Source organism: Phoxinus phoxinus (assembly GCF_949152265.1).
Source record: "Phoxinus phoxinus genome assembly, chromosome: 15".
NCBI classification, from domain to species: domain Eukaryota; kingdom Metazoa; phylum Chordata; class Actinopteri; order Cypriniformes; family Leuciscidae; genus Phoxinus; species Phoxinus phoxinus.
The window spans coordinates 28,407,694-28,435,401 of NC_136890.1; the positions used below are offsets into that span (position 1 = coordinate 28,407,694).

General features: G+C 36.6%; 1 protein-coding gene across 13 annotated transcripts in view; it reads left to right on the top strand.

Annotated features, from left to right (window-relative positions):
* fibcd1a (fibrinogen C domain containing 1a) overlaps window positions 1-27,708 on the top strand; it is a 153,104-nt gene that overhangs the window by 106,565 nt on the left and 18,831 nt on the right. For all 13 annotated transcript variants that reach the window (XM_079636975.1, XM_079636970.1, XM_079636979.1 and 10 more), the window contains one exon: window positions 11,939-12,035. In XM_079636975.1, coding sequence (XP_079493101.1) covers window positions 11,939-12,035 — 97 coding nt within the window. The remainder of the gene's footprint in view (window positions 1-11,938; window positions 12,036-27,708) is intronic.

Below are 27,708 nucleotides of genomic sequence, written 5' to 3' on the forward strand. Positions count from 1 at the left end.
TCAGAAGACTTGAAATATCATGAACTATTTCTATGATATTTTGATGGGGTTTTTTGTGGCTTTTGTGTTCCACAAAAAATAAATAAATAAAAAATAACATGCAGAGCTTGGAATGACATAGGACTGAGCAATTTTAGTTTTTTACGAACCATTTCACAGCAACTTCACAAACTGAAGCGAATACAAAAAAATAACGATCGGTCTATAATAAAAGTGTACAATAACAAATGGCAAAATAGACAAGAAGATTACAAGATTATCCAACACGATCTCATGAAAGTGCGTATCTATACCACAAATGTTATTTCTCATAGCATTTATACGCCAAAAAGGTTTTTTGCGTGCATATGCTACGCACTGCAAACCCATAGGATTAGGGGTGGGGAGTGCGTGCGTATTACACGCCATAAAGTGCGTATCATATGCACGCGAAAACTAATTTTGGCGTATACATGCTATGAGAAATAACATTCGTGGTATAGATATGCACTTTCATGAGATTGGGCTGGATTATCAGTCTTGATTCAATATCTTGAGTATCAGTAAGAACATGTAGTGGCCTGAAATCCACCCTTCATGTCTTTTGTCATGCATGAAGAAATGCTACATTTTGTTTGTCTTTTATTCTTTTCTCTTTCCCCCCCCAGCATTATGGGAGCCAGGCTGTGTATCTGCCTTGATAAAGAATAAAACGGTTGTTCAGTATAGATACTGTGTGATCTATCTGAAAATGACTGCGGCAGGTTTTCATTTCTGGTGTTTTCACTGTAATTTCGAGAGCTAGTGTTAGTGGGAAGCAGAGAAGGGAAGGGTCAGCACTCAGACTGTAACCCGCACTCACTCTTGACGTCATCTCAAATGACTTGGTGTCAGACTGTTGCAAGAGAAGTTTCTCAAAGACGCTGTACATTCAGGTGGCTTTCGGTTAGGGAAAAGTTTTGTTTTCATGGTAAATTCTAGTTATGCAGCAGAAATCATGCTTATGAGAGTTATGCCTCTTTTATGAATTCAATCTCTTTATTTTAGTTGCAAATAGTGCAGTGACTGTTGAACTACAGCGGCTCCAAAAAGCATCTGGACACTAAAGTCACAATGGCATATGCAAAGAAATGATGCTATTTTTCTCAGTGCTAGATTTATTTTCTGAGCCATTTTTGTAATTTATTTAAATCATCTGGTCCTATATGAAAGATTTTTCATTAAATTTTAGTTGTTATATGTCCTCATATATTTTGGGCATTTAAAAAGCATTTTTCTAAATATATTTATATTATCCAAAATATATTTTAAATAGTATATTTTGTTTTTACCCAAAATGTATTTTACGTAATACTATAAATGGTATTTTCTTGTTTTTTGTTTTGTTATATAGGTTTAAACTGAATATGTTTTCAATTTTAAAATCCTTAAACTGCACTATTTACAACATGTATTTAGCATATGCAGTATTTTAGTTATGTTTTGGCTAAAACGTTTTTTGCTGTATAGTATCAAATGTCTTTAGAAGAGTTCAGAACTATGTCTTCAGAACCATTTCACAGCAACTTCACAAACTGAAACTGAAGCAAATATTTTAAAAAAGGATCAGTCTCAGTCTCATATCTACAATATGCTCAGTAAACAGCAATATGAGTATCTTGATCAAACACTCAGAGTTCAAAATACATTATTTTGAACAATATATCTTTTGTTTGATCATTTAACACCTGACAAATGTCTTTGTGAAATGTGTGGCTTTGTGCTTGAGCTATTTTATCTTTAACAAAAGTGTGGCTTTAAGTGTCCACCTTAACCTTGGGTTATTGTCATTCTAAACCTCGCTTTTAACCTGATTAAAGGAACGTTTCACTCTTTAGAATTTAGAAGCAGGTCTAGCGCCGCTTTTTACCCCGGGTTATGAAACCCTGGTCTGAATCAGGGTTAGCACCGCTTTTGTGGTGTGTGAAACAATGCAGTGTGTTGACTAGATGCTTAACCAATCACAAGCCTTATATTCATGTGCTTTGTACAATAACGGAAACACCGTGCATTGTATTTAAATGGTTGTTTCAGCGGTGGATGAGAAAAATGTCAAACGCCAATGGAAAACGTGTCAAATGGAGTGAAGAAGAAAACGTTTAATTCTTACCATTATAGTCCGAAATGTCCATTCAGGAAAAAAACTTGATATTACAGATGGCAATGTGTAATATGAGGATGTGCAATGCTTGACCGGGTCACATGCTGAATCGTCCAATGAATGACTCTGACACTGCAAATATGCAAATTAGGATGTTAACCCAGGGTCTAAGAATTAAATAAACGTAAAGAAACGCAATAAATTGTGAATTAAAATTGAGGTGACATGACTAATATTATCATCACTAATATGACCATATTACTTTATTAATATGAATATGCGGAGAGATAACCGCAGCACCTGAGATGCGCTCTGAACGAACTCTCTGCTCCTCACCACGGCGCGTCTCAGGTGCTGCGGTTATCACTCCGCCCAAGTAGCAGTGCTTCGCCTTCAGAGAATATAGTTCCCAGTATTTATACGGTTAAAATATGTCTGTGTCTCATGTGACTTTGTTTTTTGTACACTCTGTGACTATACAAATCACAACATATAAATAGGTAAATGTTTGCGTTATTTTGTCACTTATTTGGATTAGTATGCTAGCTGCAACCATTTACATCCAGTCTTTGTGCTAAGCTAGGCTAGCGGTGGGTGCGTCAAACAGACTTATAGCACGCACGGAGATGAAAAAGGCATGTATGGACTTATCTAACTCTGGGGGATAAGGTGAATAGGCTAAAGTCCCAAAAAGTTGGAGTGTTCCTTTAAAGGCCCACTGAAGTGCCTTGAAACATGCAGCATTATTCAATGTGTTGACGTAATTTTTGAATTTTTTTAAATATTACAGCTTGGCCAGAGCTGTTGAGATCTGTAAAGCCGCATTTGACAGCTTTAACAGCCACAGTCTAATACATTCCCCTTTTAGATTTAAAATGAAACTGTTACTAAAGTAAAACCTTGAACACAATCATGCTGAGGATGTGTACTTTGAAAAGTGTGTAATTTATGTTAGTGCTTGGCACTGGTGTTATCTCTTTTACCCGTCCATGCTGTTTGTAATGTTGAGTCTGTCGAACTGTTTCTCCTCCTAATCTCCATATCGCTTTAAAATACAGCATTCTGTGTAGAATTCAAATGAGTCCGATAGGTTTTCGGGTGCGCACCGACTCGCACATATGATCCGCTCTGTGCTATCGTGTCTATGGACCGTAGCAGACACTAACAGACTTCATTCGCCCCGATGGAAAGCATATTTACACTGTCTGAATCGTTCCCTAGCCACTATATAGTGCACTTTGCGTCATTCACCATACAGAAAATTGTAATTGTGTGAACAAGTGACTGATTTTAGCCACAGCTTCAGTGTTCATTCGGGGACGGGACGCTTCCGATTCTAAAGAGCATTTGATTGGACAGAAAACAGTGATGTCATCAAAATCATTGCTGCATATCGGCAGATGTGAGAGACTATAAGTTCTAAACGCTTATTTAATCTAAATGCGAATTTTGTCATTGTTTTGGAGCACACTAGCTTTGATAACCTTAAGGCTATCATATTCATACTAAAAGCCAGAAAACTTCATGGGGACTTTAATTATTCAGCTGCTCTGCTCAATTGTGTCATGGAATGCGCCACTACCAATTTTGTTTTAATTTTACATGAAGATATGAGACAATATCGCTGTTCTATGAAGAGGACACATCTGTGGAGCTCCAAGCGAGCTCAATCACCATCTCTGACACTCCGCCAGTACAGCCAGAGGTGTAGACGCCACAAGTATATAGTTCGGTTGATTGACAGCCCTCGGGGAGACCATTGTCAAATCCTCCACCCTTTTGCCCTGTGTGTGGTCAGACTCTGTTTTCTGTCAGAGTGACAGGAGGAGGTCGTGTTTTTTGGCTCTGAATGTCTTCTCTTGTTCCAGCCCAGCAGATTGTTACCAACGGTCTGTTGTGCAACTGCTGGCTGCGGGAGGGGTCTCAATGGGGAATATGAGCGAACAACATGATTTGATTTCAGTTATTTTTGCAGCAGGGTTGTTTTCTCTGCTCTCAGCAATATGAAACCAAACCTGCCAGTACCTAGCGACTCTCCGGTGAAAAACAGCCCACACTGCTGCAGCATTTATAGCCCGCAAATGCTCCACTATAAGCTCGGAGAGGCTGTTTATCTAAAGATGTGACATTATTCTTATATTTTTCAGCACGTACGGTAAATAGAAGTGAACAAAGCATGTCATTGAAGTTTAGGATATTTTTAACTGCAGGTGTTTTCTGCTCTTCAAATAAAAGGTCATTGATTTCTTGTTGTTTTTGCTGTCACTCGGTGGATATTAAAGATCCAGTTTTGCATATTTTTATGTATTTCATTTAGGCGGCTAAATTATACATGACCCATCATGATGTAGCTGTGTTTTGCTGCTCGTCATTGGCTGTGATCTTGATCAAATATAGTGCCAAGGCGTTTGGTTGAAACGTTTTTTTTTTTTATGTCTGCTTTCTGCGGATGCTGATGAAACCACTACGCGTTTTTTACATTTACATTTAGTCATTTAGCAGACGCTTTTATCCAAAGCGACTTACATTCTTACATTTTTGCATTCAGAATTCTATTATTTGTTTTAGCAATCTAGATTGGGGGCGACCGAGGTTAGTTGTCATAAATGAAAGTGTTCCCATAATAACTATTTTTATTAATAACTATTTTTAGTCTTAAGGTTTTTTTAGTGATTTAAATTGTAAAAAGTATCTTTTTTTATATATATATATATTTTTTACATGTATTATTTTTATTTTGCAATAGTTATGACAGCTGTAAAAGTTATAACTTTTCATTATTTTATTATCAACCACAACTGATAAGATAAGAGTCAACTATTTAATGTCAATTATCACGTTTTATGTGTTGTAATTGTCACAATATATACATATCAGTGTTTGTTAGTTTTGTTTTCATAGACTTTTAGTTTGCTTTCATTTATCACATGTTCGTTTGTTTGAGTTTTCCTGCCACTTATTTGTTTCCATGGTAACTAATCATCATCACAGACTCTTAATTTAGTTCATCACCATGTGTATATCAGGCTACGTTTAAACGTGGCTAGCTTTTTTCATAAACGGACATTTCACACCTCTCCGTTTTCAAAAATAACATCGTGCACACCTGTCAGTCAGTTTTCAGAAAAGTGTTCGTTTACACGAACCCGTCTATATGCCGTCAAGAGCATGCCAAGCCTGTAGGTGGCAGTGTAACGAGAAGCTCAAGCCCACGTTAGCCAATCAGAATCCCGAAAATAGTCTCAAACTGTGACGTCGGCTGCCTAAAACTCTGTTTTTCTCAGTTTACATGCAAACTAAGTTAATTTCCAAAATCTCCACTCTGGCCGGAGTTTTTAGAAAGAATCGTTTTCAGAGGCGAATTCTCCGTTTGCGTGTAAACGAAGGGCACAAACGAAGGGAAATTTCTCCGTTTTTTAAAATAACCATATACCGGTAGGTGTAAACGGGGCCTTAGTTCCTCACCTTCACTCAGTGTTTGTCTGGTCCATGTTTAAGTTAGTATATGTGTAGTTGCGTCAGCCTTCTGTGAATTACCTGGATTTTTATTCAACTCTGTGTTTTGAATATTCTTCGTGTATTCCTGCACCCTTTCTGTCAGTCATTTAATTTATAACAATATTTTTATGTTTAGATATCAGACATGTATCATACTGTAACTATTTTACTGTTATAATTTAGGCTGAAAGCCTTTAATAGTCTATTAAACGGCAGGTTCTATTGTGGCAACTTAGCCCATATACTGTGACAACATGCCCCACTCTTAAATAAACAGCATTGTTTCCCTATAGGCAATAATAACAGTGTTTTTTGTAGCCCAAAACGTTAAAGTATGTGCCTTAACAGAAACTGGCTTTCAAAAATGATCCTACCCTGAAAAATATTCATTGGCGAGAAAATTGTGACAGCGAGCCCTGGTCTCCCCAATGTCTTATCTGGCCTGTGGTTATCCTGTGAACAATTGAATTACTTCTCACCTCGAACCAACATAGCAAAACAATGAAAAATGAGGAGGATTACAAAGGATATCTCCTGAGAAATTACAGAGGTCATTACCTGCACTCCCAAAGATAAATCCGATATTATAGAACTGTTGTTAGACCAATAAACTCTCACTTCTTTTCCTTTTCTTTAGAATTAAACCGAGCCACCGGCTTCAAACCGGTGAAATAAATTCGTAATCTAATTCGCTCAAGGGAGCCAAAACACTCCATCATTTCTGAATATTCAACACAATTCTCATTTTCCTTTTAATCTTTCACACACTTCCTCTTTTACATGGACTGAAAATGAAATACTTCAACTAATATGAGGGAGGTTCAGCCTTTGAGAACAATTATTAATTTTTCCCAGCTCGCTAGAGGTGTTTCAGAACTCCCCCGGGCCTGGCTGTGTGCCGTCTGCCGTAGTGCCGCAAATTAAAGCGTTGATAATTAAGAGATAACAAGACGATTCTTAAGGCTGCTTCTCCTTCTGAGCACATGACTCGAGTGAACTGTCTTAAGGAGGTACGGTTTTTCCTGCTCTCTGAATTGCACATATGGAGTCTTCTTTTGGCAATTGTGAAATAGAAGAACATCTCGTCTCTTGTGGAACAAGGTCATCCTTCTGCGTTAGTCCGTCAGACCCGATGCGGCGACCTGGAGCTGAACCTCATCTGTGTCGAAGGACTCACCACTGCTGTTGTGTGCTCTGCTGCCATTGGAGATTCATTGTAACAGGAGAAATTGCTTTTGGGACACATCAGCTGGAGTGTGGCTCCAGTATTAGGGAACAGATGCACAGAGGAACACAACAGCAAGAGGGGAAGACACTTCTCATGATGAAAATAATGTACATTTATGTACATTATCCTTTCTGCTGTCAATCAATTCAATTAATGATCTGTCAGTCAATGATATTAATCACAATTTACCAATATTTGCTGAAAAATTATATTTGTGCACGATTTAGTACCCCGAAGACATGAATGTATATATTATATTAATATTGTATATTATTATTATTGAATGTTTTATATATATATATATATAAATTATTTTGGATGTGATTAGTCGTTGCCCAGCACTTACATATACATATCTATAGCAACAATTGTGTGTGTGTGTGTGTGTGTGTGTGTGTGTGTGTGTGTGTCATATTCAATAATAATAATATGCAATACATATTATTTTCAGTCAGCTGTTCCATAAATTAAATTAAATTATACGTGTGTATATATATACACACACATATATATATATATATATATATATATATATATATTGAATATGACATTTTATATATACATATAATTTAGACATATTATGCTAATATTAATTACAAATATTTAGCATTTAAATTTAATTTACATTTAATTTAATTTAAGCATTTAATTTAAATTAGTAAATAATTTGATGTAATAAAATATATTTGATAATATTTGATAATAATTAAAAAATAATAAATTAGTTATTTCCCTTGAACGTTGTTGTAGCGTCATGAACTGATTTGCATTTTATTTTTTAAATGGCAGGTTAGATTGTGACAACTTACCCCATATGATCCAACAGCCTGCCCTGATATGACTTAAAAAATAATGTGTAAAATTGACAGCCCTAATCTTTATTTGTATATTTTAAATTAGGGGTGTGCGATATTACGATTTTTGATCGTGGACGATTAAAATGTCTCCACGATCTGCTTTTGAAGAAATATCGTAGGATCGTCCATTTTATCAGTTTGCATTTCTCAACATACTGTACAGCGCGACGTATATCCACATGAAATGCAGAGGAACGGGACACTGTAGTTCATAAAAATGAATTATTTGCATGTGCTTTAAAGCCTTGCCGGTTAAACATGTCATTCGCTGCTGATGCGCTGTTCTAACGGGCGCTTTTCTGAGCGCAATAGACCCGACGCGCGCACATGCACTAAAAGCCTGTCTAACAGCACCCGTTACTGAACTAAGTTATCTTATTGCGCTAATACTGTCAAATACACACAAGGTTTACATAAACAAAGTTGGTTATGTCTAAAGTGAAAGAACAATAGAAAAAATGAAGAAAAAATCTGCCTTGTCAAATGCGTGTAGACTCGTTGCGCGCAGATCTTAAAGTGACAGTAGCCCTAATAGTAAACATGCTGCCGCTTGTCCTTAAAGGGACAGTTACCCAAAAATAAAAATTCTGTCATTATTTACTCACTCTCTAATGTTGTTCCAAACCTGTATTAATTTATTTATTGTGCTGAACACAAAAAGAAGATATTTTGAGGAGTGTGGCTAACGGTTGCTGGTCCCCATTGATTACCATAGTAGGAAAAAACTATTATGGAAGTCACTGGGGTACATCAACTGTTTGTTTACCCACATTCCTCCAAATAACTTTTATTTTCGACAGAAGAGGGAGACTTATTCGGGTTTAAAGCGGCTTGAGAGAATTTGAATTTTTGGGAGAACTATCCCTGTTAATAAAACAACAAAATACAAAGAGCATCTCACTCACTCTTGACTGAGAACTTTAATAGTAGCTTTAATAAGAATCAATGTAAAATTTATATAGTGAAGTCGATGTTGTGTTTTATTTTCATATTTGTTCATTTAATTACTTTCTTCAATGCTGTTAAATACACCTGTAGCTGAAAAAATAAAGCACTGTTTTTTTTATTTGTATATTAAGTTGTGTATGTGTATCTTTGTTCTTAATTTTTAATAACAAAGACAATGACAAATATTTTTTATCTTCGCCACTTTGGCCTAAATGTCTGCCATTCTTTTTTATTTTATATGTTGTTACCTAAGGCTTTGTTTTTAAAATAGGGACATTAGTTTGGCTGTGATGCTCAGTCACTTGCAAAATAGTAAAACCAACATGAAAAGGAATCGTGATAAAATCGTGAATCGTGATTTTCCTGAAAAAAATCGCGATATGATATTTTTGCCATATCGCCCACCCCTATTTTAAATGCATATTAAGTATTTTTAGTCAGCCGTTCCAGTGTGCAGTGACACAATAAAGCCCCCTATCCCATACACCCCCCCCCCCCCCCCCCCTTTCTGAACCCTGGGAATGGCCCGGGATGTGCCCACCGTGAAATATGCAATGATTTCCAACACCTAAACGCTGCCTCGCTTGAAGTCTGCTCGTGCTGCGCCGGTGGGAATATTCAAAGCAGGTCTTATGAAATATTTATCGGAACATGAAAATTTCCCTGTATTTTAATTACCTGTTTTATACTCGAGGTACAATAAAGATTAAGTGAGCCCACTGCTCAGAGGTGACTCAGTGTTCATTTACAGAGATTATGGTGAATAATTAAAAAATGTTGGTTGCTCTGTGGGTTGGAAGAAGAACCAATGAAAGGATTTATTTAGAGTCAAGCCACATCCATTAATTTTGAATGCAGCCCAAAGCACCTGCACAGAGTGTTGGCATGTTTTATTGAGAGAGCGGCTGTGTTTTCCAAGATCTCATGCCCGGGAGGTCTCAGTCAAAGGTCTTCTCTTCAGAATCTATATGTTGTGTGTCATCGCACATAAAACCCCTTAGCTAAACATAAACACAACTCCTCTAATGAGGAAAAAATCACCTTCAGTACATTCAGGCCTGAAACATCCTCCAACGCCAGTACGTCAATGCATGCGCTTCAAGCAGAACACACTTGATTTCCATGCGTCATAGCAATTCATTGAGCAGTGCACAAAATACATGTTGCATTCCATAGTTCAGAAGTTAGGGGGAATCGTTAATTCTGTGTTTATGTATTGCTATCTTGCAATAATTAATAAAAGTTATGATATTTAAAAATACAAAAAATCTGATAATTTTTCTAAATCGTTAATTGTGTTTATTTATTGATTTCTTGCAAGAATTAATAACAGTTATAATGTTTAAAATACAAAAAATCTGATCAATTTATGAAATCATTCATTTTGATTATTTATTACTGTCTTGCAGTGATAATAATTCATAACAATTATATTTAAAAATGACAAAAAATCTGATACATTTGTGAAATATTTATTATTTTAAATAATTGTAACAAATGTTAATTATAATTATAAAATTGTTGATGTACTGTATCTGTTCACAAAATGTAATTGCTTGGTAAAAATTCACTCTTTTTGCGCCAAAAAGTCGAAAATATTAAATATTTAATACTTAAAAATACACACACACACACACACACACACACACACACACACACACACACACACACACACACACACACACACACACACACACACACATAGTAAACTATTCTTTGTAAGTAACATAAGAACGCATGTGTTCGCCTTATTTGAAACAAACACATTGACATCTCTGTCATCTCATAAACAGGTACATAATTATAATATCTCTAATTGAGGTTGGAAGGTGGATTTCCTCGTTCCTGTCTTGTTTAGGTGAGGATGTCCCTCTGGGAACAGTCCCTGGAGGAATGTGTGTTTTCGTCTTGGCAAGCACTGGTGAGCATGTGAGGAGGGCACTGTGCTTGGCTCATTTACATTGATGGCAAGACTTCTCCTTTGCTGGCATTTTCAACAGCCATTGATCCACTGCCTGCCTGATTAATCTTCTATAAAGGGATCAGGAGTCAATTAGTGTCTGAATTTCACTTTGAATTCCACATATGCGTCACCTTTCCCTTGAGGACCCCGACCCCTCCACACTCGTCCTCTGTACCGCACTCCTGAAATATCCATCTCCAGTCAATTTACATGTTTCCCTTTCATTCCTCTAAGAGTAAAGAATACATCTGCATACCAAAGACAAAGGATCTACCTGCAGTGTGTTAGCTACCCAGAGACTGAAACACTAGGATTCATTATCTTTCTGGTTTTAAGTGGAAGTGAACAGAAGGTTGACATAAGATAATGATGAGATGCTGTACTCGCCTGTCTGGTAATGGTCACAAAACCTTTATGTTCCAAAACCTGGTGACAGCTTTTTGAGGCATCGTACTGTAGGTGCGTTCTTGTAAAAAATTGACAGCATCACATACACCACATACAATACTAGAGCGTGTTTTGACAAGCTCAGAGAAATGTGAATATATGCATTTCATTCAAAACTGAAAGGTAACTTCAGAATGACGTATGCACTGGCCCAGTACAGATAAGCTGATAATCATGTTCATGTTATGGCTGATAGTAAAATTCTTTAGTATTTTGTATAAATAAAATACAAATAAAACACTAGAAAATAATTCAATAAATGCTACAAGCGCATTTAGGCATCACAACATTATAATGTACAGTATGCAAACAATATTTGATGTTATACATAATATATGTGCATGCATATTCATTTTGGGATTTGCTAAAGATAACATTTATCAGTATTATTCAATTATTCATGTTTTGAAAGATTAAGTTTGAGTGTTAGACGACGGCAAATCTAAATGTAATCTAAATAAATAGAGAATGCATGCACAATTAATGTTTGATATCAACTGATATATTGTAACACTATTTTATCCAGATAAAATATATATATATATAACAAATTAAACTGTGATATTTTATTTATATTTATATATAAACAAACTGATTTTGATGTATAAAAAAGAAAATGTATATGATATATCATGTATCCCTCATAAAGCCTGTTTAGCCCAATGGGTCAGGGGTTAGTGTTCGCCCCTGTTGGTTAATATTGTAACTACACCACAAGGCAAAAGTAATCTGGAGGTTCCACTTTGCATAAAGGCTGTGGAAATGATCCTCATCATTTTCCTGCTGTAGGGGGCTAATGCACGAATCACCTCTGCATGGTGATTGATAAAAAAGAGTTTAACTGTACAACAATGACATTGTAACTTGTCTTTTTATAGGTGATTCAACGCAGAGAAGATGGCTCGGTTAACTTTTTCCGTGACTGGGAAGCCTATCGTGAAGGATTTGGCAAGATAACAGGAGAGCATTGGCTCGGTAAGACATCCATGTCACTATCTGTAATACAATCTGTCTGGAAAAAAGGCTTTAGTAATATCAGTGTCACAAAAAGATTTATAGAATGTTATAAAACAGTTTTTCTCCTCATTCCTGAGTCATTACACATTTTCCAAACAATTTTTAGTTGTATGCAATTGTAATATGCAATGTCTATTACTGCGTGTTAAAATAAAATGTTCTATAATATATAATAAGTACTATATAATATTCATTATACAAATAGTTTGTTTCGCTCCACTAAGTGACTTTCCATAAATGGTGATATTTCATCTTGCCTGTATTTGCAACACAAACATTCCTTTAAAAATGAAAACTATTTTCGTTTCATGATCAAAACTAACCAGAAGAGCTGGTCATGTTGTGTCTAAATGTAAATTACTCTATATAACTTTTTGTTTATAGTTCTGTTGTGTAAAAGTGCACCCGCAGCCGTGAATCACAGTTTCACAAGTTTTTGGTTTTGAATGACAGTAACGTCTTTAAAAGCAAGGTGATGAGTTATTCTACTTCTGTCGTAACACACAAACACGCCTCTCGTGATTGTCACTCTTTTTATGTCTGTTTTTCTGACAACTGTAAGGAACAGGGGTACATTTGGTTATTGCCACGGTGAACTGCCAGCCCGGACAAAATGCCAAGCTGTGTGTCCAAAGCCGAGCGTAGCAGATGGCAGTGGGTGGACAGAGAGCAAGGCTTTACAAAGAGAATGAATGTAGTGAGGAAACTTGTGTCTACTGTTGGTTTCATCCCATACTGGAATTATAGATTAGTGCTGATTGATTCAGCTCACTGGTTTTGGGATGGCTCACCCACAATTATTTACTCAAACTCATGTTATTCCCAACCTGTGTGTTGTTGTTGTTTTTTTTATTGAAAAAAAGTCAAAACGCCATAAAAGATGTCTTTGTCTTCAGATATTTTTTATGTATATTCCTGACACAAAGCTATTGTACAGCTTTGAGCTTGGAATATAGTTGGACTTCTTGTACAGTGCTTGACATACTTGTGCAGACACCTTGTCATTGGGGAAAAAAGCTTAAAGATTCTGAATGCAAATGCAGCATACAGGTTTGAAACAAGTAAATAATGACAGAATTTTCATTTTTTGGATGAACAATTTTTTTAAAACCTGAGAGTAATGGAATAAGGAAAATGTTGAGGTTTGTTTGTGTATTTTCCATGACAGTTGGTCGCTCTCCAATATGTTGAACAGGAAGAAGATAAATTGCATTTTCTTTTATTTACTGCAAGGTCGCTCCTCTTTCGAGGAAAAAAAAAAAGGAAGTATTTGTTGACAGTCCTTATGGGCTGCGTCTTGTTTCTTTTATCGCCTTTGCCTGACAAACATTTTATGTCTAGACTTGTTCTTGGACTTGTTGTCTGTAACTTGCGCTCAGGGTCCTGTGTCTCAATCAGCGATGATGAACTATGACAGGTCCGTCACGGAGTGTCATCTTGGAGAGATTGACAGCTTCACAGCAAGAGCAGGACAGCGCTTGCTAGCAGCGTCTCTCACGCCTGCTGTGGCTGAGAATGACTTTTCCCATGGCCTGCTCCTTTTTCTTCACAGTGAGTAAGACCAGCCTAGAGCAATTCCACAGGCTGTTCAACAAAGGATATTGCCTGCGCTGGTGGTGGTCAGGGGTTCGGGTCCCTGTGGGCAAGCCCAGGATGGAACAGTCCTCCCTGGAGTGACAAGGTTCAAGGCCCTGCCTCCTGGTGAAGATGTGAATCGGTGCCAATGAGTTGAGCTGCTCCAGCCCACGCTCTTAATCAATAAGAGACATGAGGGAGCTAGAGACAATTAACCTCCAGGGCTGGCGAAATGAGTTCCAGAAAACATCAACAGCACAGACTCATCAGGAATGAGGTGACAGGGAAACCGGGGAGGGCAGAGGACCCGTAGTGAGAGACAATCTAGCCTCTCACCTCCAACAAATAGGATTACAGTGCACAGTTCACAATAGCTCCAAAACTTACTTGTGCGCCATTCTGAATTCATTGGGAATGTTGTGTAAATTCCAGTTCAGTTGAGGAGTTTCAATTTAATATGATTAAATAAATAAATAAATGTTTTTTTTTTTTTTCAAGGCTCAAGTATACTTGATCAACCTTTGTGGACTAGGGTGGACTATAGGCAGTCTAAAATTAACACTCGGCAAACGCCAAATGCGAGTAAAAAATCGGTGTTGGTGAGTTTATGAAACAGTGTCAATCGCCAGTGTCAATTGGACCGTAACATTTTTATGAACTCTAAAAATGCAATGTTGTGAGAACAACTGACAGTTGATACGCCAGTGCTGCATCGTCACGAAAGTTTAAGCCTTGGCGATTTAAATATTCAAGCACATGAAGACGTGAAAGGAAACTCAATTCGTTACTCGTTACCGAAGCCCTTGCACAGAAATCTGCTTCTCAGACAAAGCGGCAATGCTGAATTGAGCTCTCTTTCATGTCTTCTTGCACTTGAACAGATATATTCAAACAAAATAATGTCAAAAGGCCCGTCTTGGCAAGTATCCTCATAAACGTAATCAGTTATGTCTGAAGTGAACGCAAACAGTTGAGAAAGAAAACACTTGTGTATCAGCATATTGGATCCATGCAGCTCTTAAAGTGACATCAGCCTAATATTCCTTCTGCTGTCTGTGTTTTTAATGTTATTAAAAGAACAAAAGACAAAGAAAAATCACTCACTGCTCTAGACTGAATAACTTCTGTAACTTAAATAAGGATTAATCTATGTATCATGGCTGGTAAAAAAAATATTTATGGCCGGTAAATTCACCAGCGATTGGCAAGTGTGGCAAAAGGTTAGTTTTAGGCCCTGCCTAAAAACATATTTCTCAGAATGCATTAACAGTGATGAGATATTTTTGTTGGCCAACCTGGAAGTTTGCATCACTCTGGTTCCTTTGACAAATCCCAGTAGGATTTTTCCATAGGGTTTTGGATTATTTTAGAAAATAAGCTGTCCAACAAAAGTTGATTTTTAAGGCCCGTTCACACCAAGGCCAATAATAACGATAACGGTAAAGATATAGTTATAGTTGTAAGATATAGTTAAAGATATAGTTATCATTATCTTATGTCAAAAAATATCACTTGGAAAAGAATAGCAAAGTCCACACCACAACTATAACCATAACTACACAGCTGATGAACAATAAAAGATTGACAGCCAATCAGAAACCATCTGATTTTAAAGCAGCAGATTAATAATGACTGCTCATAATAAACAGAACAATATCATTTGTTGGTGTGGCTGCTATAGTTATCTTTACCGTTCTTGTTTTAAACTGGCCTTTACACATTTTGTTCATCATGATAATCTTCACAAATGAACACAATTTAGGCTGTAAATGAACTACACCACAGTCACATGAAAAAGGATTTTCCTAAAAGTTTGAGTTGAAATAGTGTGCAAGAGTGCTCATATAAATACAACAAGGCTATGCAAGCAGACAGTTTTCCCGTTTGATGTGTTGACGTTCAATGTCCCTGACAACCACTGCAGTCTTATTTAGCCACTTGTTAGCATCTGCCTTTTTGAAGACAAGTAAAAGCTTTAAGAATTCACAAGGGGGAATTACTAATGTATTTTATGTTGTAGAATAAACCGTGAAAATATCTCGAGCTTGTGTTCACCACAGACCTTATTTAAGGCATTTAACCAGAAACCCATTCAAAAAATCCATTAACTTTGGGACGAAGGAACTGGAAGTGCTAAAATGCTAACTCAATTCCAGATTTTGGCCTACAAAAATACGTAATCTCTGCTGCACTCAGAGATTCATTACAGTCCTTTTCCTGTCATTCCAATTCAAATCCCAACTCAACTTCTGTGGGATGTGGCCGATTCAATTCAAATTCCTATTTAAATAATAATTGCAATTCATTTCAATTGAAATTGACGTTAGCATGTTGCTAAAAATGAACAGTCTGAATACAAAAATGCATTAAGTAATTAAATTTTTATTTGTTCTGGACTTTTTTACCAATACTTTCCAATACTGAATGAAATATAAGTATAAACTAATATTTTAGGTTTCTGAACAGAGCCAATGACAGACAAAGTTTCTTAGAGCTCACAGAAACTTATGAGCTACTTTTGGCGTTCATGCAAGCAGAGCTGGTTTTAGTGCCACATTACCAATTAGCATGAAATGCTTGTGCATAAATTTAAGTCGAATATTAAGGGAGCAATATGAATATTAATGCACAAGAGTGTATTTTTGTGTCATCAAAGGAGAGGTTTGAATTATCATTCCATAATTTCCTTTTGTAGTGTATTTGCATATCCATTCATGATCAGCCTCCCAGAGCACTATAAATAAGTCTTTTATCAGTCATTTTCACATAATTCTGTTGAATTGCTTATAATAAGTCATTCCCACTCCCTCATCACAAGCTCACGCATGCACACAAACTTGTGTGCTTACACTTGTGAGGAACTCCAACGTACTGCTATTGTTCTTAAATTAAGCTAATTACAATGACTACATTCTTGAGAGCGAGGAGTGTTGGAACCCGGGATGCGCCATCTATTTAACTAATGAAATGAGTCAGAGGGGGGAAATCACTATCATACTTAAACACCACCCATCTGAGGTGATAGGAGAAGTGATAGAAGCCTCTGTGTAAGAATGTATTGAATGTACAGGATTTTAAAGGGTACATACACAGTTTCCAATCTCATGTTAATCTTGAGTACCTATAGAGTAGTATTGCATCCTTAATATCTCTGAAGAGTCTTTAGTTGTATCAGATTTATAAAAGACAGATGCAGAGTTCCTGGAGGCGTGCCGTGGGCGGAGCTAAATAAACGAATGGACACTTATGGTGCTCCGCTAAACAAATGAATTTAAACACACAAAATTATCCCTGGATAACTTTTGATTCATTGTACGTCTGTGTTGTATGCACTTGTGCGCTGATTGCCAACAAAACAGACATTTGATGCAATTGATTCTCCATTCTGTCACCTGACGGAGTTTTGCTTCCTTGCCACTGTCGTCTTTTTGGCCTTTGGCTTTTGGCTTGCTTAGTTGGGGACATTTAATATTCAACAATATTATTGATATGCCTGCATTGACACCATTATATGAGAACTGAACTGAGCTGGACGATGACGTCACGATTTTCTCCAGAGCCGCTATATATGAATATATTAGTGCTGGGCAAAGATTAATCACATCCAAAATAAAAGTTTGTGTTTACACTACATAATATATGTGTGTGTACTGTGTATAATTATTTTGTATATATAAATACACACACTCTAAAAAATGCTGGGTTGTTTCAACCCAATTTTGGGTAAAATATGGACAAACCCAGCCATTGGGTTAAATATTTCAATTACATTTTTAACCCAACGTTTGGGTTTGTCCATATTTTACCCAAAATTGGGTTGAAACAACCCAGCATTTTTTAGAGTGCAGACATGCATGAATATATTTAAGAAAAATGTGTTCTAGAAACAAACTTTGTTGCATTATTTTCCTGTTATCACTGTAAAGCTGCTTTAAAACAATCTGAATTGTAAAAAACGGTATATAAATAAAGTTGACATCTTTCACATACTCAAAAAAAACTTTCAGAAACTTGTACAAACCCTGAGGGAGTGTTTAGCATTAGAATCCAACTCTTTAACAGTGTAGGTAGGAAGTCATAAAGCATGAAATAGCATTAGACATCCCATTTAAGGTAAAGTGTAGTATTTCAGTTTTGCATTAGGGATCATGTTGATGGATCATGGATGTTGAACTGGTATCATCTGACTCAGCAGGTTTAATTTGATATATAACATCCAAACAAGCTTTTTTTTAATAATGTTCCTGACCTGAAATTGTGTGGTTGTGTGAGCGTTTTGTCAGAATCCTAGTTGGTTCAATACTTGGCCAGTTCTTTTGTCAAGAGAACTTTCTTCTTTTGATGACCTGCCCAAAATAATGAACTTAACCCTTTTCCTACATCCTCTTAAGGAAGAAAAGTGTGTATTTAATCGTGTTTACTTTATCCCTGCCATATCCCCACAGTCATCACACAGTGTTCCCGAAAGTCTGTCCAGTTCCACGTCAGCAGAAAAAAGGATCGTAGCCTATAATCGCATCGATCCTCACAAATCTCGTCTCATCACAAATGTTCCCTGACAGAAGTTAGAAATTGCCACAACTGTTTACCATACAAAAGATTTTGCCCTTTTGGGTAGATGAATATTTGTTTCTGATTAGTTTTTCGGTGACTGACTATGTGAGACTTTTTCAGCAAAATTGATTTGAAGCGTGTCTAGTTTGCCAGTGCTGCACAGCATGTGTGGTGTTAACAATATCACTCGTCACTCATTAAAGCTGAAGTGTGTAATTTATGCACAATTGGAAAAATAACACTCCCACCTTTTAAGGAAGTCAGCCTATAAATATCTTACTTATATTTGTGTCTTTATATTAAGGAAGTATCTTGACAAAGAAAAATGTCTAATACCTCACTCTTATCAAATCCTCTGAATTTTGCAATCGTGTGCCCTTCAGTCCTTATCTGTAGAGCAGAAACTGTCCCAATATCTTGGCAGAGATGGAGTCAGACCGTGAATGTGCTTTGCAAAGTACACAATGACAGATAGTTTAGACTGACCCTGTGAACTTCCTTCTGGCAAGCAAACTTTGCAGAAGTCGGTCAGGCCAAAAGCTGTGGTCGATATTTAAAAGACTATGCAGAGGTAAAAAAAAACAGGAACCATTATTTCCTTCATTGATTTGTTTTCTTAAGATATCATATTTCAGGGCTTAATAATAAGGATGGATTGCCTGAGGGCCAGTGTGAGAGTGTTTCTGTCACTTGCACACATACATCTCCTTAGACGGCTGTTAAAAAGCGCTTCAGCTAATTAATTAGTGTGCACAAACTTCATTTATGCCATGCATTCTGATAAATTCATACATTTAACCATAAGACGCATCATAAATACGTGAATGGATCATTTTTATTTGGAATATTTTTTTTGTGTGATTAAAAACACACATCAAATAGATTTCTAGGTGATGCATATGTGTTGTTAGTGCCAGTGCATTTCGAAATCTGCATTTTTAAATCCTCTACATGTTTTATGCCTTGCGAACTTAAACATTTGATTTTCTGAACATTATTTTGAATATAACTGATTTTTATCTATCTATCTATCTATCTATCCAATTTCCCACCCACCCATCCATCTATCCATCCATCCATCCATCCATCTACCCACTTATCTATCTATCCACCTATCCATCCATCCATCCAATAACCCATCCATCCGTCAAATTATCCACCCACCCATCCATCCAATTATCCACCCATCCATCCATCCAATTATCCACCCATCCATCCATCCATCCATCCATCCATCCAATTATTCATCCATCCATCCATCCATCCATCCATCCAATTATCCACCCATCCATCCACCAATCCATCCATCCATCCATGCAGCTTCTTTAACACACAGTCAGTGGAAAAGACTTTTGTACTTGTTGAATCACTAGCTGTGTTAGTAAAGAAAACATTACTCAGTCAACTTTCACTGTCTTGTGCTTTGGCAATTTATTCACAGATATGTGCTCTTGCTTCAGCTAGCGATAAATGAAGATGTTATCTCAAGGGCTTTTTGACCCATTACATTCTCGTTTTTTTCTGGCGGAGCGTGTAAACAGCATGAAGAAAGCGAGGGTGGATGGATGCTGTTGATGTGAAGTGACTTAGTTACCAGTAGAACGTCTCAGAAAAGCGTGCCGGTGGCTCTTAGTTCTTACAGCTTGACATACGAGTGTAAATTCCATTTCCCACACATGCATATACTAGCTGTGCCTCAAGCGCTCGTGGTGGCCATGAGAAAAAAGAAGTCATTAAGTGCTTCTACCAGGATTTTCCTCGTCTCTCACAACATATTGCTGACTGTCGGAATACTCTAATCCCCCTCAAATCTCAGCTTTCTCGCTTTCTGCTGCCGTTTTGCTTTGTTTTCCTATTGAGATGTTGAAGTCCTACTGATTTCATTAAGCTTAGACTGGCATTTTCTCACCACTGATGTCGGCTCCATGCAAGCTCCCCACGTCTGGCCGGGTGAATTTTAAAAAGTGGGTTAAAAAGATGGCCGCCTCTCCTGGGTGTTTCTCCCCTGTCTCTGCACTCATTACTCAACACAGAACCTCCATTAATAGACTGCAATGCATTCTAACAACCCGAGCGGCTTCAAAAATGAGCCACGCTGTCATAGGAGCCTGTGAAGTCTGCTTTTGGATAGCTGGTTTGCTTTATTGTCACTCCATCATTGGCATTCTCTTAAAGGGACAGTTCATCCAATATAGTTAAAAAGATTCTGTTATCATTCACTTAAAGCTTGAGTGACTTCATTTATTCTGTGGAACACAAAACATACATTTTTAATTGAATATTCTGTCTGGTGTTCATTTTTACACCGTTTTTTTTAATATAGTTTTTACATTTTTATGAAAATATCTATTCAATTTTTTAAAATTAAGCATTTTATATTATACATATATAATATTTATGTGTATATTTTCACTACCATTTAAAAGTTTGGGGTCATTCATTTTTTATGAAAGAAAGAAATAATAAATAAAAAGAAATTCAGTGACACTAAAGACTGGAGTAGTGCTGATTTTAGTGTTTTTAGCTTTGCCATCACATTTAATTATATTTTAAAATACATTAAATTATGAAGCAGTTGTTCATAAAACAACTTAATTAAAAAACAATCTTTCTGACCCCATACTTTTGAAATATTCTGTACATATTGTTTTTGTGCATATTTTTTATGCATTAATGTATCAACATTTAAAAACAACATATTCTATTATGTTATTCTATCAGAATTTGTTGTGCAATAATATTTTACAGCATTATTTTTGTCATATTTTCATCTAAAGTATGTTTTAATTTAAAAATGTTTAATTATTTAATTATAATTAATTAGTGTTTAAAAAAATTAGCTAACAATAATTTTCATTGAAAATATTAATGCTGATCCTGAGCATTCTTTTTAATAAAATGACAGATGAAACAATGACAGAATTATCCTTTAAAACAAGACAACAACAATAAATAGCCTTGCTAATTAGATTTATTTTCAAATCTGTACAAACTACATCAAGGATCTGCTGGTTTTCTCTCTTTCTCTCTTTTTGCACCCCCCCCCCCCCCCCCATTTCTTTTTGAAATTCATGGTTTGTTCTCTCACTCGCTCATTTCCAATCCGTATCCTGCTATTACGCTCTCAAAACCCTCTGGATGTTACACAGAGATATATGGCCGAGATACTGCTGACAAACATATTTTCCTTTCGCCGCTTGTCTCCACTGGATCCTGTGTGTGTGTGTGTGTGTGTGTGTGTGTGTGTGTGTGTGTGTGTGTGTGTGTGTGTGTGTGTGTGTGTGTGTGTGTGTGTGTGTGTGTGTGTGTGTGTGTGTGTGTGTGTGTGTGTGTGTGTGTGTGTGTGTGTGTGTGTGTGTGTGTGTGTGTAAGCTCTCCCTTCTGAATCACACTGTTATTGTTTACTGCCACAAGATGGAAGAATCCACTACAGTGACCCCTTCAATATTTAAAAACCGAAGGATTTCAAAGAACACGAGTCGATATTGTGACTCTCCATTGTACAGATGCTCAAGCGAGATGTTTCTGTCAGAAAGTGTTAATTCAGAATAAATTTTTAAACAGTCTAAAGTGCAGCTGATGCTGTAGTGTGTTCGAACACAGCTTGGGGAAAGAAACCTTTACATCTCACAAGGCAAGAGAAGTGTGACATTTTTGTTGATCTTCTACTGAACGCAAGACTCAGCAAGGTGCAGTTAGCGGTTGAATAAACAGCTTTTGCGTTTAACTGTGCAAGTGGTGTATTGATGAGAGCAATAACAGCCTATAGTGAAGCTACACCCTTTTGAAAGGTAGTTAGCTAGACTATAAGTAATTAACACATGTAACTAACTACACTGAGGCTTTGTGACTCTCTGTGGTCATCAAAAATCCCAGGATGTCCTTCGAAAAAGAGTAGGGGTGTAACCCCGGCATCTTTGGCCAAATTTGCCCAATGCTGCACATTGGTGGTGGTTGAGGAGATTCCCCCCCTTCTATGTAAAGCGCTTTGAGGTCTCAGAAAAAGCGCTATAAATGTAACTAATTATTATTAATTATTATTGTAAAGTGTTTAGCAAGCACTGGATTAGTCTTTACACCCTGTAACATGGATGGACATGAAAAATATCACTTAATAAAGATTTCTATTTCACCTTAAGTGCACTTTATAGATCTTTTTGACAATATTCTTGGTAAAAGTTGAATGCCGAAGTTGGTAGTTAAAATACTGTGGATACTGGCATCCCGTCCAATGTAAAAAAATAAAAAAATATTTATACTTAAAATATGAATCATTTACCAAAAAAATAAACGTAACTCTTTCCCCACCATTGATGAAAATTTCCGTCATTTATGAGAAAACGCTTTCAATAATGGAATAAAAATAACGGAACAAGCCATATCATATGTAATCATATGTAAAATAATGATATCACCAACATTAAACAGCATATAAATCAACACTGCCTAACATTACAGAATGAAATGTTGACCCAGGATGAGATATGAGTGTGCAAGCATTAGGGGTGTTGATGGACCCGATTTGACAAATATGTGATTTCTCAGCCTTTTGCTCATAATGTTGCTTTTTAATTAAACTTTCCCACATTCAAGTGTTGATAAAAAATAAAAATAGAAGAAGCTAATTGGATGTTAAGAGTTAATTGAACAAATGTTTTATGAAAAAAAAGTGTTGATAAACAATTTCCCTTTTTCAAGTTGATTGGTTTTGTTTTTTTACTGGATAACAAGACAAAAATACTAAGGCCATGTTTTTTGTCACACTACTGAAAAATGTAGTGCTGCTAGTTTTATTTAGTTACTGTGTTCTTAATGCATTCTCTCACTATGGATCTGGTCCTTCCTTTATACAATTTAGTCTTCTTCTTCACAGGTCAGCATGGCAGGTTTCCTCCAGGATTATGTGAGATCTCTGTGCATTTTCATACGTGTGATGTAAGGTAATAGAGAACAGCCTTGCGTGCACATCCGGTGATAGTTGTCTCGGTCTGTAGGTGAATTCCCAGATGATTCAGAGAGTGAAAAATAAAGGATGGACTGAATAAATAGGGTAGATCTTTCACGAGACAGCCATCGCCCATTCGATGGAGTGATGCAATGTGTCTACGGACTGGTGGAATGAATCTGAGCAGGGAAAGAGATGGATATCAAACCAACGTGGTCCCCGCTGACTTGTTTGGCACTATGAAAATATTGGCAATTTTCACTGGGTCTTTATCTGTGATTTATCTGTGAGTATAGCCCTCCAGAGGCTTTGAATAAAACATGGCCTTGCTCAGCATCCACAAAGCGTTCCATTAATCGCCATTCGGATTGTTTTAGACTGACTACTTATCTTGCGCCGTGGACGGACCACGTGGCGCTCGCTGGCCATGCACGGATGGCCTTGAATTTTATGGGGGAGATGCGAGCTAAAATTGAAAATTCCTCTGATCTTCTTCTCGCCTGTCCTTGCCCTTCTGCATTATGTTCTATTTTTCTCTCTCTCTATCTTTCTTCTTCCTTGTGTGGAAATGAGATGCTATCACAGCTTTCGGCTTCGCTTTTAAACACCATAATCCATTATAAATGTTATCAATCCAAGTGTTTTCCTCTTGGAAAGGAAAAGGATCAGCGCCAGCACGGTCATGACAGACACTTGTAATGCTTCTCCAAGCGTGCACGCGTGTGTTATTATCATTGCATATTTTCACAGTGCTTCCCAAGCTTGTTTATCTTAATCAACACCAGACCATAAAAGTGTTGCTTTTTTACTCATGCACCTAGTATAAAGCCTTTATGTTAATGAAAAGTAAATCAGAGAACTTTTGTGACAGGTTTTACAGTCTCCCCGACACGTATTTGGACATTTTAGCCACACTTATAAATGTTTGACATTCACACGCATTATATTACAACATATCAAATCAAGGAGCATTTATTTTAAAAGGAGACATGGCATTGTTTTTTTATTTTTTTATTTTAATATGTTCCTTGAGGTTCAAATATAATGTTAAAGTTTTTTTTACATAAAAAACAAAGACAAATATATATCGGGAAAAACAATTATTTTCAACCCTCAGTCTGTCATAAATGATCTGTTTCTCAGTCTGTCATAAATGATCTGTTTTTAAAGGGATCCCATGGGTATTAAGTCATGCATGGCTTAAAATAACGAAAATGATGCCTCTTACTGAAATATGTAGTAGAAAACCCATCAAAGATCTATTTTATTTTAAAGAATCACACCGTTTTATACATATTTTGAACTATAAGAGGCGCTATTATTCTGATGACGTAAAATGGTTGCACTCCGTGAGCTACTAGCGCTATCTGTTGCTATTTTTACCATAATAATACATCTCGAATTAGACAACTCTGAAAATAAAATGCTGACATGATGACCACGGCTATTGAAAGAGCTTACAGGTGGCGATGGATATAAGTATAACTGGGGGGATAACTGTCATCGGCCAGTGGCCCGTGCATATCGACTGTCACTAAAAATCAGTGGTAAAACGTGAGGAAATGCTAGATTTTTTTTATAGCTGGCAAAGTTAAAGTCTAATGAAATACACTGACACCTTATGTTTGTCTTTTCAAAAGTAACTGAACGCCCTGCTACATATATTAGCCTACAGTAATCGTAATTCTATTCAAAACATATAAATGTACATGTATAATTATAATGTCATTATAAAATATATATTTGTTTATATACACACTATATGCATATTTGAAAATAATAAATTTTCCGCTTAAAAAAAAACGTTGCGTACATAGCCTCAATGCCCCCTGAACCCTATAATAAAGATAGACAGTGACAGAAATTTGGAAAATAAAATGGCCAGGGTTACATTTCAGACACACACACACACACATACCCACCTCTGCTCTGAGGGATAGTAAAGTTCTCGGGACTTAGTATCACTCGCAAGACGCAACCTGCATTGGTGAACAAGTCCGAAGTCCACCATTCTCCAGATCGCGAAGCTCTCTCGTTAAAAATTTTAATCCCGGAAGACGGAAATAGCGGAAAAAAACTACGATTTAACCATTTTCCCCCTACTATTAAATCTAACAGATGCTAACATTGTCTTCAACGATGTTCAAAACACATACCTCTGTTAAAATCTCAGAAAATGTGGTTCAGGGTTTCATGACCCTTTAAGGCTTGTCAGTAAGTGGCCACTTTTATGATTGGCTAACGTCATTGTATAAGAAACAGTATCAACGGCCACTCGCTATTTCACCCAAGTAATTTACAGACAAAGTATTATGAAATAGTTTACTCACGGTTTGTGATGCAGCTTCTGTTAGATCCAATACAGCTGACCGCTTTATCTGTCAACCTAAGTAACTTTGCAAACTCTCCATTACACTGTGCCTCGTTCACAAAACAATCTGCCGTCAAATGCTCCGAACAGACATATAATCCTCTGACATGATCCATAACGGCATTAAAATTAAACCACCCGCTTATTCCTGACGCTGGTATCCTTCTGAAATCTCTACAGAAATGAGCAAATGAGCTGTTTAAACAGGACGCATCTATTTGTCCTGTTGTTGACAGACTCAAGTCCGTGTTTCTGTATTTTTGAAGCTTGATTAAATAAATGCTTTGTTTATAATGAGGAGGATGTTTTAAGTTGTGAAACTTTCAGGATGTTTTAATGATACTAGGGATGGTTATCCATATTGCGATATACATTGCAGCCTCTTGCGATAACGATATATATCACGGTATATAAATTATAATAAAACCATTTCAGAACAGGTTACACAGACCCTAAGGAAAGCCAAACAACTGCTAAATGTATTTTTTTTTAAAGAAAGAAAGAAACGGTGTACAGTATGTAGTTTTGAGAACATTTATTGTGCAAAACTGTAATTATACAACATAATGTTTAAGTAGCCCTAATGTTTATATTATGGCTATCAGCTTATGAAACCCCAAATTCAAAATGAGAATATTGTGAAAAGGTTTTCATAAAGCTGGTAAGCTATAATCATCAAAATTATAACAAATAAAGGCTTGTAATATCTCACTTTGCATGTAATGAGTCTATATATTAGTTTCACCTTTTACTTTAGCATGATATTCTAATTTTTCAAGTTTCACCTGTATACTTCAACTAGAGAAAATGCTTCAAGTATAAAGGTTTATTTACAGTAGTGCCATGCCATAGACAGTAAAAAGTGCAAAACAGTGCAGAAGGCACTCCTAATGTAGTTTTAGTTTGGCTATTTTTTAAAGGACACAAAAGCTTAAACGGCTTAAATCCAAACCAAGTCCAAATAATGGATGTTGCACCGATCTTTTTCACCAGCTCCTCTGTTTCGCTTTTTAGCCATGTTTACTCAAGATGACGACGTATATGATACGTTTCAGCCGGTTGCAGCTCGTGGCTTTAAATTTCGCGGGTAGATTGCGTCATCAACATGCATTATCGCGATAGTGCAATAGAATTAAAATCTCTATCGTAGGCCAATTTTGTATCGTTTATATCGCATATCGTTTATATCGCCCATTCCTAAATGATACAAATAGCTCTTATGTCAAAAGATAGACAATCTGACAGCTGCAAGACCACGGCGAGCGCTAGAAATGTGTTAGAACATTGTGCTTGGTGCTTGATCTAACTAGTACAATACCACTGATTGTGTAAAGGTTGTGTCTGGCCAAGGATTGTGTTTATTAAGACAGATGCAGAGCTTTACCGATCTCAGAGATGGTGCATAAAAAAAAAAAGAAAAGTTAAATAGCAATGCTCCATTGAATGCTTCAGATTCCTAATGGGAGCTATTTTTCAAAGAGCATTATTTTTCTAGTCTCTGTAACCTTCGGGATGCTCTGCATATTTTTCTGTCTCACGGCATCCATTCATTTAGCCAAACCTGACACCGTAATGAACTGTAATATGTGTTTTGTGAAGCGTTTCAGAGGAATAGACAGGCGGCGAGCTGTAGACATGAAACCGGGTCAGCACACAGATAGCAGGCTGATGTCCCTGATAAGATTTCAGCTGATGGCAACGTAAAGCCGCTATGATGCTATCAGTGAAAGCACTCCAGATAATTTCACAGTGCTAACTGAACGGCCATTAACACCCCATAACTTTATAGATGAATGAGGGGGAACAGACCTGGACTTCTTATCTTATTAATACTGATACAGCATATGCCAATGAGGAACTAGAAGATACAAAAATATGCTGTTACCATTTATTCGCTCTCACGTCATTCCAAACCTATATGACTGTCTTTTTTTCTGTGTAACATTAAAGACATTTTGAATATCATACTGGTTACTCATTTCAATGCTATTAATAAATGGATAAGGAAGCAAACGCATCGTAAATGTATCACTGAAGTATCATAAAAGAAGTCCATATGACTAGTGCACTAAATTCCAAGTAGTCTGAAACATTCAATATCTTTAAAGCATGGTAAAAAGGTATATTTTGACATACTTACATACTTTGATTTGTGAACTCAAATAAGTTATTTGTGTTTAATCAAT